At 49.9% G+C, this 16993-nt stretch overlaps 1 protein-coding gene across 1 annotated transcript in view; it reads right to left on the minus strand.

Moving 5' to 3' along the window:
• The window catches only part of pou6f1 (POU class 6 homeobox 1), a 294584-nt gene that overhangs the window by 152886 nt on the left and 124705 nt on the right, over positions 1-16993 (minus strand). Inside the window, exon 5 of the mRNA XM_078534560.1 lies at positions 12694-12913. Within this exon, the coding sequence (XP_078390686.1) occupies positions 12694-12913 (220 nt within the window). The remainder of the gene's footprint in view (positions 1-12693; positions 12914-16993) is intronic.

A 16993-nucleotide genomic window follows, 5' to 3' on the forward strand; every position in this document is an offset into this window, starting at 1 on the left:
CCTGCTGCCCGCGATTGGCACCGGACCGCAATGTCACACTGGCGAGCCAATTAAAGCCCACCCAGTGTGAAAAGCGAGTAGCAGCACTGAGCACTGCCTGTGCGGGTGGGGGATGAGGGCATGAACTTCATGCACGTGTGCGAGTGAGCACTTCATAAACTCCCTGAGGCATGGAGCTGCCTCCGGGAGATGAAGAGATATAAAACAAAATAAAATTTAAAAATGTAATGAAACATGTCTCCTCATATGACTCTGTCACATGAGCAGGGACATGTTATTAATGGAAAATTAAAGTTTTTATTTTATTTGCTTTTGGAAACCTCATCCCGCCCATGGATGAGGTTTCCAAAAAAATGCAAAGGCTACTTGGCCTTTTCGCCTGCCCGCCGACCGTTAGGTTGGATGGCAATGAAAAATTTAAGTTAATTGAATACTTAGTGGCCTTAACAGGCCTTTTAAGTGTCGGCGGGTGCGCTGCCAGCTCTGGCACACGCCCGCCAACCAAACTATCGTACGACTGGCATCAACGCGCGCCATTTCACGCTCAAGCAGGTCGGGTGTGCGCCCATCCACTGAGGGAAATTTCTACCCCAGGGATATCTTAGAAACCCTTCCCCTCTCAAAGCCCATCTTCATGGCAATGTGAAACAATGTGAATCACATGGGCCTGGTATTCAGATGGAAATGCTAATTAACTATCCTTCAGACCCCCCCAACTCTCTTGGAAGTAAATGGACAGTTGAAAGTATAACTGTTTGCAACCTGACATTCTCAACACCTTCCTGGACTTTTGGAGGCTAGCAGTCTAACCAACGTAAACACATATGCTGCTGGCATTGTCTCCAAGTGTGGACACTTTATACCTTCTTTCCAGCAAAACAACCCAGGTCTCCCTTTAATCTTTAACAGCCATGTTATCTAGACCTGTTGTTAGGCAGACTTCAGAACAGGTCACATGACCCCCTTCATTTTACCCTAAATTAAAGGCACAGTCCCAAAACATAATGTTATAAACCTCATAATTGTAACAACATGCAAAGAATGAAAGCCTTTACAGACCACACAGTTTAGGGAACTGATAGTTAGTGTCCAGGTGACCACATGTATTGCCTCCATATCTGCTTGCACCTTGGGAAAACCAGATACTTGCTAGAAATTAATAGTCCTGTCATTCTGCGACCAAGGGAAATTCCAAAGTGGGCAACCACTCAATGACCTGGTGACACTGAGAAAAGACTGATGTTGTTCAAGGACCCTGTTCTTTCCTGCAAACAGCCAGTCATGTTAACTGGGCCGTTGCAAATTTAAAAGGTATGCTGATAGCGGGTGCCCTTCAGGTACATCTGGTGCATAGCCCAGTTATCTAGAACTTATTTGATCCAGCACAGCCTCCTCATGAGGATTTCTTGCTTTGATCCTGGAAGCGGTGGCATGGTCAGACAGGAGAGGCTCATTCTCCTTTAGGGAAAAAGTATAAGCCTGACTCCCTGTGTTCCTCCTTTTCCATTGTATAAAATCATGAGTAAATGGGTTCTCAAAGGAAAGTCCATGATCCTGTTTTTCCAGAAGGCTGTCTTCAAATTCCTTTGGAGTCCCAAAGAATTCTGGTTACAGGGAGGGTGAAGACTCAGTCAGTAGCTAGCCAACAGGGAATAAATTGTCTAATTCAGACCAGAAACAATGTAGATAAGAGAAAAAGTAGAAAAGCTCTTTTAAAAAAAAAACTTCCACCTTGATTAGATGTTCCTGGCAAGAATGCCTGCTGCCTAAGTCATACTTGAAGAAGGTAAGGCAGGCAGAAATAAGAGAATTTCAAGAAGTTGGTGGCATCCTGTTATTGCTGTATGTCTGCATGGAGTGGACAGGTGCTTCTCCTCTGGCAGAATTTACACCGGATGGAACTTGGCACAGCCAGGTCTCACCCCAAATTCCACCCCGTCTGTCCAGATTGGGTCATATTTCCATTCCCCAGGAATTTTGGGGATATAGTAACCAGATAAGACTAACTCTCAATCTCTCCATAGACTCAACGCTTATTGTGGCTGCCTATGATGCAGTGAGGACCTCCCCCTGAATGAGGCCACCATCAATACACAGCATTATTGAAGGTTTGCATGTGCTAGAAAGTGAAGCATCACATGGTTTACACTGAAGTCATTGCAGCATATTTTATGTAAACATGAAGTATCCTTTATGAACTGTACCTAAAGTGTGTGAACTAAGGAACTGGAACATTGCTGATCTACTGCAATCAGAGTGGTTTTACCTTTTACTTTGATGATTTCCTCTATTGTTCCACATGGTGACAACCGATTAATTTAACTTCATAACTGTAAACTGAACTCTGTGTCCATCTATGATGTACCATGAAATGCACTTTTGCTGTGGCTGCTTAACTTGGCATTTTTTATGCCAAAAAGCTTCTCCACTTCATTGCAGGTGTGCTGGGCCCTGGATAGAGCATGCAAATTGTGATTTATAACCATGCTGAGCAAAATGAGTTAGGCTTTTTTGATCTTCGCTCTAGCCAGAAATTACATTTCTGCACCCCATCAAAAAGTGCCTGCAAGACATCACCTCAATTCTTTCCTCACTTTTATTATTACCTTAGTCGTCTTCACAAAGGCTTAGTTAGATTGCTTACGTTGGCCTGTTAAAGGTTTGTTCAGGGATTAAGTGGCTCGTAACTGTTTATTCCTATAGACTATTCAGGTCTACTTCAAATCAATGCAAGACCACACTTCAGGAAATCACAGAAAAGTCTTTGAAGAAGGCGTGTACTCATAAATGAGATAACAAGATCTTTTCCTTTTATATTTATAAGCTCATCTTTCATTGCAGCTCAATCATGCAGCATTTACTTGATGACAGATTTTACCGAAACAATCTCACTATGTAGTTCTCAAATCTTTTTATGCTGTGCCCCTCTAGCTAAGGATACTGGTGCTAAGTCTGCAAAAATAGGGGTCACCCCCGTCCTCTTCCTCGATTAGTGTTTCCTTCTCTCATCCTCCTCTTCCATCTCCCTAGCCCACACTACTTCTGTTCTTCTCCTTTCACTTACACTATGGGTGGAATCATCCCAGATTTGCACAAAGTGCAGTAGTGGGCGGGAAAAAAGTTGTATCGTTCCATTTCCGGCGTCTCCTGCCTCATTAATAATGCATGCATGGGAAACATACCAGATTGCTGGTGGGTGGGCTCGGATTTGCCCACCACGCTGTGACCTCAGTGCTTCCTCACTCCGGGTGCCATATTTAAAGCGCAGCCTACTTCATATTTACAGACCAGGACTGCTCCAGGCAACAGATGGCCCCGAAAGCCAGGAAGGCAGCAGCCCCCAAATTGAGTGAAGTCTCTCTAGGGTACCTGCGGGATGTAGTGGAAGGCCGCAGCGATGTCCTCTACCTCTATCTCTACAGGGCTCTAGCCTCAGGAGGTCCACCTGGGTCACCAATCCAGCCTGGGAGGCAGTGGCAGTGGTGGTCAGTGCCACCGGAGCACAGAGGAGGTCAGCCATCCAGTGCAGGACGAGGATGAATGCTCTCATCTGTTCCACCAGAGAAAGTCAACAACCACATCACTCTTAACTCGCATCCACAAACCCATCACACATCCACAGGGAACTCACACCTCGAGAGACAACACCACTAACTCTCACACACACCCTCACATCTCCATCAGGCTCACACCCTCTCGAGCTCAGATCCTCATCCTGTCCATGACTCCGCTCACCACACAAACATTACACACAGTGCCATGTGTCCCACTCACACTCTCTCCATCTGTTTTCATGCAGGAGAAGGTGGCTCACAACAGCAGGGAGAGGTCCCAGACGGAGGGTGGAGTGGCCCACATCAGGCCCCTCACTCACTTTCAGGAGTGAGCCATCGCACTGACTGGTGAGGACATGGACTGTGCCTGCAGTGACGGTGAGGTCAGTGGTGAACACCCACGTGAGGATCCTGCACTACATCATTACTCTCAGTGTAACTGTGAGTGCTCTCTTTCTCTCTCTCCCGCTTTTGACTCTGCTGCCATGCACTAATTATCTCTACTTTGGTTCAGAGAGCTCTGCCAAGCGACCGATACCCTCAGCCAGCCAGTCCCTCAGCTCCATCCAGGTCCTCGCCTCCAGCCAAGAGGACACCTCCTGCATTGAAGAGCTGGAAATAAGCAGCCTGGAAGACCTGTCACAGCGCTTACCCACACCCCCCACCATCGCAGAGACACACAGCTCGGTGAGACCTGGATCTAGAGCCTTGGAGGGTGAGCAGAAGGCGGGGGAACATCACACAGAGCTGTTGGAAGCCTTCAACAAAGTGACACGCAAGTCAGAGGAGTGTGACTGCCTGCTCTCTGATGAAGTAGTGCCACATGTACACGTATGGAGGTCTCCATGGGGAGGATGGCAGACACCATGGAGACCCTGGTCCAGCAGAAGGTGGAGATGTGCACAGACCTGCACTCCATCATGGTAACCATGGCTGAGTTCCTGCAGGGGCAACACGAGGGGGGAAACCGGGCACCTCGACATCCCTCCTTCCCCTCAAGGAGTCAGGCCAGGGCCCTTGGGCACCCGAAGGGAGGAGGAGCAGCAGTTGGACACCCCTGGGTCATTCACTCAGGAATCTCAGAGGCTGTTCTCTCCCTCTGAGTCCCCTTTGCCTGTGACTCTCCCAACCTCAACCTCTGTCATCACAGAGAGAGCAGCCGGCCCACAGGAAGACAGCCAAAGCAAGCCAGGGCCCTCAAAGACTCGGATCTCCAGAGGACTCATGACAAAGTCATCAGAGACAACAAGGCCAACCACTGGACAGGCTGTCTCCACCCCTGCTGTGGATGTCAGGGCAGTGGTAGGCCTAGAAAAGTTCAACAGTCCTGATCACAGTTGGTTGCACAGGTGAACACATTTTGTCACATTTTATAATCTGAAAATATATTTATTTTCCCTGTATAACGTGTAATGTTGTCTCTCAGCTTCACTGACAGGCTTCGTGAGTCCTTCCACTATAGTCCCACACCCCCCGCTCCTTATCCCCCACCCCACTAGTAGTTTAGTTGCACGCAGCAGGCCCACGAGTGATTCTGGAGAGAGAAGTGTGTGTGGCAGGGCCTTTCCGAGCCTCGAGCAAGCATTCTCCCACACGCACGGAGCCTTCACTCTCCCACGCGCACGGAGCCTTCACTCTCCCACGCGCACGGAGCCTTCACTCTCCCACGCGCACGGAGCCTTCACTCTCCCACGCGCACGGAGCCTTCACTCTCCCACGCGCACGGAGCCTTCACTCTCCCACGCGCACGGAGCCTTCACTCTCCCACGCGCACGGAGCCTTCACTCTCCCACGCGCACGGAGCCTTCACTCTCCCACGCGCACGGAGCCTTCACTCTCCCACGCGCACGGAGCCTTCACTCTCCCACGCGCACGGAGCCTTCACTCTCCCACGCGCACGGAGCCTTCACTCTCCCACGCGCACGGAGCCTTCACTCTCCCACGCGCACGGAGCCTTCACTCTCCCACGCGCACGGAGCCTTCACTCTCCCACGCGCACGGAGCCTTCACTCTCCCACGCGCACGGAGCCTTCACTCTCCCACGCGCACGGAGCCTTCACTCTCCCACGCGCACGGAGCCTTCACTCTCCCACGCGCACGGAGCCTTCACTCTCCCACGCGCACGGAGCCTTCACTCTCCCACGCGCACGGAGCCTTCACTCTCCCACGCGCACGGAGCCTTCACTCTCCCACGCGCACGGAGCCTTCACTCTCCCACGCGCACGGAGCCTTCACTCTCCCACGCGCACGGAGCCTTCACTCTCCCACGCGCACGGAGCCTTCACTCTCCCACGCGCACGGAGCCTTCACTCTCCCACGCGCACGGAGCCTTCACTCTCCCACGCGCACGGAGCCTTCACTCTCCCACGCGCACGGAGCCTTCACTCTCCCACACACACACACACGGAGCCTTCACTCTCCCACACACACGGAGCCTTCACTCTCCCACACACACGGAGCCTTCACTCTCCCACACACACGGAGCCTTCACTCTCCCACACACACGGAGCCTTCACTCTCCCACACACACGGAGCCTTCACTCTCCCACACACACGGAGCCTTCACTCTCCCACACACACGGAGCCTTCACTCTCCCACACACACGGAGCCTTCACTCTCCCACACACACGGAGCCTTCACTCTCCCACACACACGGAGCCTTCACTCTCCCACACACACGGAGCCTTCACTCTCCCACACACACGGAGCCTTCACTCTCCCACACACACGGAGCCTTCACTCTCCCACACACACGGAGCCTTCACTCTCCCACACACACGGAGCCTTCACTCTCCCACGCACACGGAGCCTTCACTCTCCCACACACACGGAGCCTTCACTCTCCCACACACACACAATGAACCTTCACTCTCCCACACACACACGGAGCCATCATCCATCACACTCATCTCACTGTCCCAGACATTTTCAATGCTGCCTGCTGGGGTTCTCTTTCAGTTGTCCATCTGATCTCACTTACATGAGTCATCTGTGCCCGTCCAACACGAGGCTCCGCTTACTTTCCATTTAGAAAACTCTGGTTGTGGTCAAGTATCTCGTCAGGTCCCCCTGTCTTTTTCCCTCCCCCAGTCACACATTTCCTTTCCCCATTATTGTTGACCCCGCCCCCCAGCATCGTCTTCCACCTCCCCACCATCACCTTCCATCCAAAACCCTTTTCTTTCCGGAATGTCCAGGTGAACGTTCCCTAATTCCTGAGAATCCCACCCCCATCCACATTGACCTCCCCGACCTCCTCCTTCCCACCCCCAGGGTCCGTGTCTGCCTCCGAGTCCCCACCAATCTCCCTCGTCGTCCCTTCTCCCACAACCATCACCCCTCACCCTCCCACCCTACCGGCTCACTCTGCCCTCTCTTACTCTAACCTTTCCCTCCTACCATGCCCACCCTCAGTTCCTTCCCCAGCAGCCAGTCATTGACTCCACAGACCCATCTCTTGCGTGTTCACCTGGACATTACCCCCCCACACCTTACTGCCTCCTCCTCCGGACACCTTCCCCCCTCTGAACTCCCCCCTCCTCTCAGAGTCCTTCCCCTCTCCAAGCTCCCTGCTACCCCCAGACACCTTCCCCCTCTCCAAATACCCTCCGCTCCCCAGACACCTTCCCCCCACCCCAAACCTTCTCCCTTACACCTTCCTCCCCCGTTATACCTACCTCCCCACTTGCTGCATTCTCCCCCGTTACAGCCTTCTCCCCCCAGTACTCCCTCCTCCCAACCTCCTCCCCGACCCGAGACCTTCCTCTCCCACTCACACCTGGACCTTCCTCTCCAACCCACCCCTACCCACCCCCCTCGGTCCACATTCCTCTTCCACTCACAGCTAGGCCTTCCTCTTCCCCCCAACTCCCCTTCAATGATCATGCATAGCAGCCCATGGCCAAGACCGCGATGTTCCCAAGTAGACCCAAGGCATCAACGTAGACCTCCCACCTTCTGAGAGCTGCATCACAGCAGAGCCACGTCCATGTGAATCCACCCAGCATGTGATGCACGTCTTCCTCCCAGGTCCGGTAGCTGTAGGGCTGCAGCATCTTCTGCTCCTCGGATGTCCACGATCTGAGCAAGGCTCTAACACTAAGTCCCGACTTCTGCATGTCACTGTTGTGCAAGCGTGTTCCAGGCCGGCGTGTTTTCCTACTGATGTAACGGTAAATCGGGCATGGGGGGATGATTCTGGTCGGGCCTTATTTTGTATCCCATTAGCAGGATGGAAATCCTCCAGCAGGATTGGCATTCGGCCGTGACAGGCACCATCAGATAATCCTGCTGTCCTTTCACGCTGGTGTGAAACAGACTTTTGGCCTTCTTGCCATATTGTCCCCCCCTCGCCTGCCATGATGACTGACCTCACCGGGGCTGGAATTGGATTCCACTTGAATTCCATTTTGCTCTTTTCCATTTCTCTTTGTTCTTTTTCACTTCTGCTTTTCAATCGCTCCTGGCCTTTGCTTTCAGCAATTTTCGAGCTCCTTTGCCCCTCACTTTCATTCACTCTCAGTCACTTCTTACTTCCTTCCACTCTTCTCCTTCACTTTAATTTTTCACTTCCTTACTGAGCAGGAAGCACTTGCAGTGGAGTACACTTTGATCAGGCTGGCTGCAAAGTGCTTGAGCAAGCTGGGTGAGTGGGTTTTCAGGTGGGCTAGGGAGCACTCAACATACATGGTCAGCTGCTTGCCTGGTAAGCACTTGAAGCAAGTGTGCAAGCATTACCCCCAGGGCTAGGCTGGCAAGTGAGCAAGCAGGCTGCTGAGATCTGCTGTGTTTAACTCCTGGAGCGTACATGCTGACTGCTCCTAAATATTTCAAGCTACAAGTGCAGGTCGCAATGGCAAATGTGATTCTGAGTTTTATAGTTAGGGACACTGAATGAAACAGGAAATTTTGTTAAATATATACAATACACTGAATAGGTAACAGCTGGAGCTCTGGGCACCCCATTCAGGAGAGGATATTAGAGCCATGGAAAGAGTACGACAAAAGTTACAACAAAAGAGAGTTATTAGAACATGGAATACTTTACACAGAGAAATTGTAAAGGAAATTGGAGAAGTGTTGGGAAATATATATATAAAATGATACAAGGAAATAGGATTAGAGTAAAAAACTCCAAAGTAGAAAGCTTCAATTTAAGAAGCACAGGCACAATGGACTGAATTGACTCTTCCTGTGCTGTATTTTCTACATTCTATGAAATTCTATGCTGTGTTCAGCTTCAACATTACAAGGCACCTTAGGAGCCAAAATCACTGCTCTGTGACAGCACTGCTCTACAGTAGAAAACCAGCAGGTAGGAAAGGATTTGTGGGAAGGACAACTTGGGGCAAGCAGGGGTGATTTGGAGTGGTTCATACTAGGCATCAAGAGATATGGAGATAGTGCGAGAAAGTGACATTGAGGTAGGTGATCAGCCACAATCGTATTGAATGGTGAAGCAGGTTCGAGAGGCCAAATGGCCTACTCCTGTTCCTAGAAGGACTCACGGTGGGCTGGGAAGCACTTGATACAAGGTGAGGTGGGCTGGGCTGCAAAGGATGGCATAGAAAGGAGGATAGAGCTTGGTTCAGACCAGATTACTGAAGGAAGCGTAGTGATCAAATCCAGTTCAGCCACAGAATGGGAACACAGATCAGGTTGTCAGAACTTCAACAGATGACAAGTCGAACACTGGACAAGGTTTGGGGCAAGGTTCCAGACAGGAGGTTGTGTGCCTAGACATAGGCAGGACTAATAAATCTTGTTTTTATTCTTTCGTGGGATGTGGGTGTCACAGGCAAGGCCAGCATTTGTGGCCCATCCCTAATTGCCCTTGAACTGGCTTTCTGGGCTATTTCAGAGGGGCAGTTCAGAGTCAACCACATTGCTGTGGGTCTGGAGTCACATGTAGGCCAGACTGGGTAAGGACGGCAGATTTCCCTCCCTAAAGGGCATTAGTGAACCAGATGGTGTTTTACATGTTTCATGATCACCATTACTGAGACTAGCTTTATATTCTAGATGTATTACTTGAATTTAAATTCTACCAACTGCTGTGGTGGGATTTAAACCCGTGTTCCCAGAGCATTAGCCTGGGCCTGTGGGTTACTAGACCAGTGATATTACCAGTACATTACCATCTCCCCCAAGACTGACCTTTTCCATACTGTTTACTATCTTTTTTACCTTCAGAAGATCATTTCTCAGGCATCTCCAATCAATACTTAAAAGCTTGTCTCATTTCTTGTCATAACTCAGGCCTTTAATTCTCTGAATCAGTGAACCTAGTTCTTTTATTCAGTTCCTCTAACACTGGAATGCCACAAGAACTAGACACGGTACTCGGGTTGTGATCTGACCAGAATATCTTTAATTCGATTGTTGCTAACTCCAATTGTATTATAATATTTTGACTGTTCAGCATTTTATTGGCTTAACTGATTTTTGCTTAAAGTCATGTTTCCCCCACTATTTTCCAGCTTCACCCTTAACTTTGCATCACCATTCATGGAGTATGGGTGCTGCCCAATTTTCTTCCCTAAGTATTTACACTTTAAATTTCATCTGTCATTGTTCCGTCCACTTACATATTTTGTCCAACTCATTCTGTAATTTCTGAACCAGGAGGTGTGTGTGAGAGAGAGAGAGAGAGAGAGAAAGAGAGAGAGAGAGAGAGAGAGAGAGAGAGAGAGAGAGAGAGAGAGAGAGAGAGAGAAGAGAGAGAACAAAAGGGATAGTGTGCTAAAAATACATGAATAGAGAGAGATAATCTTTATAGTTTGCCAGAATTGGTACCCTTAGTTACAAGGTGTGAGTTTTTTTATGGAATGGGTTGTAAAACATAAAGGGTAGAATTTCCCCCCCATTGGGGGGGAAGTTGATGGGCGGGCGTGTGGAGGCACGCCTCCGATCGGCGCCCCCAATCTGGGGCGTACCGCCATTTTATGTGGGCAGGCCAATTAAGGCCCACCCAGCGTGACGTCCGCAAGGAAGCGCTGTGTGGGCTGGGGGAGGGGGAGGGGGGGTGGGTGGGGGGGTTGATTCTCTGAGCTGGGAGTGCGCGTTCTTTTATGCACGAAAGAACGCACTCATCTCCCTGAGGCTAAGTGCTGCCTCAGGGAGACTGGCTCCTGTGTGAAAAATGTTTAAAAACACAACAGATAAATCCCCCTGACAAGTCCCCTCATGTGACACTGTCACATGAGTTGGGACATGTCCACCACTTTCATTGACACTTTTATTAAAAATTTTAAAAACCTACATGAAACCTCATCCCGCCCATGGATGAGGTTTTATGCTTTTTCTTAAGCCTGCCAGGGCTCCACTAATTACATTAATGACTTTGTCAATGGCCTCAATTGGCCACTGACAGATCGGTGGGCGCACAACTGATTCGACTGAGCCCCCGCCGACCTGAAAATTGAAATGGGGCATGGTGACGTTGGGAATTCCACCCGACATCATCCCGCATCATTTTACACGTCGGCGAGCAGGCCCCACCCCCGCTCACCAACCGGGAAATCCTGGCCAAAGGTTTTAGGAGCTACTGAATTAGATTGTTTAATGTTAGACTTATTGTTAAGGTGATCTTACATGAGTAAGCTCAAAGAAAATGTAGCCTGATTAAAAACTATAGAAATTAAATATCTTTTGCCCCAGATTCAACTCCAACAGAACTAGATGTATCCAGTCATTGCACTTTATTTAGTGAAGGGACAACCAGCACGGCGTTTCACACCTCCTGTCTACTGAAATCAGAACAATCTGGTTATAGTGATTCATTTGGCTAGTAACCTAAATGACCCCAATAACCAACTGATCCTTTTAAAGAAATCTGCATGTTGTTCAGTGTTTGTGGCCACTTTTAAACAGCTCACCAACTGCTCATCCTGTCCTCCTAACATCAGCGCTTTTATCAGAATATTAACACTCTGCTCAGCTGTCTAAATGACCAGTTAGTGCTGAGCAACGTTCCATTCAAAAAGTACCTGCTTGGAACTAAATGAATGTACTAAAAGCAGTAAAGATGTTAACATTAGCTGATAGTATCAGTACATTGAACATCTGCTTTTGATAAGAGAGGCTGAGCAGATGATTAATTGGCTGTTTGGTGCTAAATTGCTCTCCTGGGCTTGACTGTCCAGAGCCCATGGAAAACCTACACATTTTATTCAAATTGGTTTCGACAAGCAGAATTTGAGATCTATAGAAGTAATTTCATGATTCTGTACTTTCAGCGGGCAGTCACACTCGCAGGGAGCACATGTCGGAAACATGGAATTAGAATACAATTATCAACACATGGACTGGAATTGAGCAGGCCTGATGAGCCAAAAAGCCCTTTCTCACTCCAGAACTTGTGTGCAGATTCTCCTTTGCCTTGCACTTGGGAAATCGACATTCCCTAGGCACAGAGAAGAAGAATGAAATAGGAGAGACCTGTAGCATCAGGTCTCTGAGCTCAATGCATTATCCGAGAATTTCCTGGACACCACTTTACTGGTCTGTAATAGGGCATAGGCCTAGCAAACCTGATTGAATAATGCAGGAGGGGTGTTCGAAGGCTTTCAGTTTCTATTTCCTGCACTTGTTGGGCACTGGATTGTCAGGGCACCTGAAGAATATTGGTGCAATCATCTACACTTGGACTCCCATGGAACAGAGGAACTGCAAGATATGAAGATTACGTAAGCAAGTGGCAAATTTCAAATAGCACCAATCATCAAGGATGAAGTGAAGCACTTGGCTCTTTCTGGTTGCGGTTCTCCAAAATCTGAGAGATGCTAGGACTTTCAGCCCCACTTTTAGGTGCACAGCCCAGCCACTTGACAGACCTGTCTCTGGAATTCCCCTAGGCCGTGCAAATGGCCCAAGGGAGAACAAACATGGGCAGCTGCTTTCTCTCAGGCACAGGGCACCTCAGCTGCATGGCACCCATACAAGAGGAAAATCTCCCCTTACATCCCATGACTACAGATATATTTTAATAACTATAGGTGTACATTCTCATGCATTATTGGAATAGCACTTGACACATGCAATAATGTATGCCAAACAAGATGCACTTACTTTATAAAAGAACTTGTACAACAACTTTTATAGAAGTCTTGTGTGTACAGTCAATGATGTGTGGCTTACCCTGCAAGTTTGCCAGAGGGAGCTTGAGGATGCCTCCTGCACCAGTGGCAGAAGTAAGTCCTGGGAGAGAAGCAAGAGTTGCTGTGGGAATTGTCAACACGAGTCCCTGTTGTGCAGTTACTTGACTAGCCATATTAAGCGGGATGAAAAGAGGTTGGTTCAATGGGACACTTCCTGTTGAAGCCATTACCACTGTCGCCAGGTTTTCTGAAGTCAAGACCTGCAAAAGGATACATTTCAAAGATTAGTAGATCACATAAAGCTGCACCTTGAGTTTTTTTAACTTAAATTTTGTGGAATTCAGTGTTCTTTCCTTGATCTGTCTTAACAAACTGCTTCTGTCTGAACTGACAACATTCAGTGCTCCAGCCAAGCCTGGTAATTAAGAAAGGCATGTAAGCTCTACGTTGAGAGTTGGACAGTGAGGCCATGCATACCATTTCAATTAGCTTCTTTGTTTCTTTCCATTGCTTTTTTCTAAAAAAAACCAAGTGTTACAAATTTAAATAAGTTACTGAGCACAGCCTTGCTTTCACACAGAAGTTCCTCAAGCAAAGGAAATAGAAAGTGCTGCCACATGCCACCATCCCCCCCTATCTCCCGTCCACCCCACTACCTCCCCACCCACCTCCACACCTATCTGCCCTCTATTGCTATGGTACTTTGTTCCTCCCTGTCTGTGTACTTCCCAGGTCATTCACCATCTTCAACCAACAGACTGAACTCTATCTGTATAAGAACATAAAAAATCAGAACAGGGGTATACCATATGGCTCCTTACACTTGCTCTGCTATTTAATATGATCACAGCTGATCAACTGCCTCAACTCCACTTTCCTGTCCACTCGTCATATCCCTCGATTCACTGAGAAACCAAGAGCTGAATTTTCAATCCAGGGTCAGGAACCCAACGCCCGGATTATTTCCGGGTCTTGATGTTGCATCAGTGTCAGTGACACCTCGTGATTTTCAAATGCAAAGGGCCTGATTGGCAGGGGAGCGAGTTCACTGCCAAATTAACGGTGCAGGGAGCGGCCTGGAGGTGGGACATAGTTAGCAAGGCCCATTTGTAAAGGTGAATGGCAGCCACGACCAGGCTTGCCATTCACTGATGCGATGGAGCAGGAGGGACCTCAACGGGTCAACACTGGAACATGCAGATGTCTACGAGCGGCACCAAGATTCTTGGATGCCAGCCTTGAGTCTCGAACAGATGTAGTGGCAGACAGGAGAGAAAAAGAAATGCGCCTGGAGACACAATGAGGGCATGGATGGAGGTCAGCAACCAGGGAGTGACCAGAAGAAATAAAAACAGAAAATGCTGGAAAAACTCAACAGGTCTGACAGCATCTGTGGAGGGAGAAACAGAGTTAACGTTTCGAGTCCGTATGACCCTTCAGAGTGACCAGAAGAATGTTGGCCCAGTGCAGAAAGAGATTCAATGACATGATAAGCTCTGGAAAGGTGAATGGCAAGCGATAGCCGGATGACAGGTCTCTAACTATGTACACAACAGCATACACACAGGCTGAGTAGACCGAGTGCCCATACTTTTCCTCAACCCAAGTGAGCTGTTGCATCACTGGGGCATCGGCGATGCTCACATATGGGCCGCTGTCGAAGAAGGGGCATCAATGAGGAGCGCAACACCTCACGTGAATAGGTGAAAGAGGGCAGCCTACTGCAGGAGAAGAGAGTGCATAACCCAGGGAAAACGTCTCTGACCTCAGTGGAGGAGACGGCACTGGGGATTGCGAGGGTGCCATTGCATTAGGCGGTGGGTGACCGCAAGATAAGGGATTGTAAAGAGCAGGGTCATTTTCTTCAGATGAAGGGCATGGAGGAGACTCCAGTCTACAACCACTGTTATCTATGGGGTTGGTTCTGCTGAGGCACCTGCTGAATAACCTGAGTTCTCATCACCACCTTCTCATCACCAGGTCCCTCCTGCTCCGTCGCATCAGTGAATGGCAAGCCTGCTCGTGGCTGCCATTCACCTTTACAAATGGGCCTTGCCAACTATGTCCCACCTCCAGGCCGCTCCCTGCACCGTTAATTTGGCAGTGAACTCGCTCCCCTGCCAATCAGGCCCTTTGCATTTGAAAATCACGAGGTGTCACTGACACTGATGCAACATCAAGACCCGGAAATAATCCAGGCGTCGGGTTCCTGACCCTGGATTGAAAATTCAGCTCTTGGTTTCTCAGTGAATCGAGGCGAGTTGTCGAGAGAGAGCAAATGTACCAGCCCAGTCATTGCTGGCTTCTTTGGAAAGGAGGGAAGTCCCTGAGGCAGCACTGTCACATCATTTTGCCGCACTTTCCACCAGCGTGGACACACTCTCCTGGGATGGGTCTAAATCAATGTTAAGAATGGGTGAGCAGCTCATCACAAGTAAGCAGGAGGAGACAGTGAGGTGGACTCAGCTGTGGGAATCTCCCTTGGAGGATGGAGCACAGACACAGCCATGCTCTGCAGGGTCAAGACACGGGAGTCACAGACAAGGAGGGTCTTCCTGGAGCATCAGAGGCAGATGAGTTCCTGAATGCCGGAGATTCCTGAGGCATTGTGGAGCCATGGGTAGACAGTGGAGGAGTTTATGCAGCGCATGTGCTCCGTTAGGACTCAGGGATTTGAATGCATGAGCTCCTCCATTGAGAAAGTGGCCACCTTCTTGGAGAGTCATATGCAGCAGCACTCTGAATGGGTGCAGGAGCAACATGCTGGCATGCACTGAACGAGTGAGATTCTCCAGCACTGACCACTCAGTGTAGCTGATGGCGCAGAGACACTAAGAATGGATGCCAGCTGTGTTCCTGCCAAGGTGCAATGTAAGGGGTGAGGTAGTGGAAGAGGCTGATGAGGGGGCCATACCTCAGGGGGCACCAGCGTCATACCCCACCCGCTCAGCACCTCTGACTCGGGTACCATCTATGTGCAAGGCCCTGTGACAGAGGCTGCCCCTGCAAGGGGGCAGGAACAGCAGCCTGTGGAGGAGCCCCCATGGACAAGAGCCATGGGCATCTCAGACACCAACAGGGACAAGGGGGCAGGAACAGCATCCTGTGGAGGAGCCCTCATGGGCGTCTCAGACACCAACAGGGACAAGGGGGCAGGAACAGCAGCCTGTGGAGGAGACCCCATGGGCAAGAGCCATGGGCGTCTCAGACACCAACAGGGACAAGGGGGCAGGAACAGCAGCCTGTGGAGGAGCCCTCATGGGCGTCTCAGACACCAACAGGGACAAGGGGGCAGGAACAGCAGCCTGTGGAGGAGACCCCATGGGCGTCTCAGACACCAACAGGGACAAGGGGGCAGGAACAGCAGCCTGTGGAGGAGACCCCATGGGCAGGAGCCATGGGCATCTCAGACACCAACAGGGACAAGGGGGCAGGAACAGCAGCCTGTGGAGGAGCCCTCATGGGCGTCTCAGACACCAACAGGGACAAGGGGGCAGGAACAGCAGCCTGTGGAGGAGACCCCTTGGGCAGGAGACCCCATGGGCGTCTCAGACACCAACAGGGACAAGGGGGCAGGAACAGCAGCCTGTGGAGGAGCCCTCATGGGCGTCTCAGACACCAACAGGGACAAGGGGGCAGGAACAGCAGCCTGTGGAGGAGCCCCCATGGGCGTCTCAGACACCAACAGGGACAAGGGGGCAGGAACAGCAGCCTGTGGAGGAGACCCCATGGGCGTCTCAGACACCAACAGGGACAAGGGGGCAGGAACAGCAGCCTGTGGAGGAGACCCCATGGGCATCTCAGACACCAACAGGGACAAGGGGGCAGGGCCGTCTCCATCTCATCCTCAGCCATAGGGAGCACCTTGAAGAAGCGGCCATGAACGCAAGGCATCTCGCTGTTAGATACACGTTACGGGTCACTTGGGTGAAATTCTCTGTTTGTTTGGTCAATAACTTTTCCTTTAATAATTAATGCTTATGCCTTTGATCAGATTTGTGTTTCACAGAACCATAGAAAAATTACAGTGTAGAAAGAGGATATTCAGCCTAGTGTCTGCACTAGCCGAAAAAAAAACTAGCCGCCCATTCTAATCCCACCTTCCAGCATTGTGTCCGTAGCTTGCAGGTTACAGCATTTCAGGTGCAGATCCAGGTACCTTTTAAAAGCTTTGAGTGCTTCTGATTCCACCCCCAAACTAGGCAGGGAATTCCAAACACCCACCGCCCTCGGGGTGAAGAAGTTTTTCCTCATGTACCCTCTAATCCTTCTACCATTATTGCTTGATGTGAAAAGGGGCGTGGAGTTGAGGGGCAGGTGGGGGAGGGGCTGAGATTGCT

This window comes from Cetorhinus maximus, chromosome X (assembly GCF_964194155.1).
Source record: "Cetorhinus maximus chromosome X, sCetMax3.hap1.1, whole genome shotgun sequence".
Taxonomy (NCBI): Eukaryota; Metazoa; Chordata; class Chondrichthyes; order Lamniformes; family Cetorhinidae; genus Cetorhinus; species Cetorhinus maximus.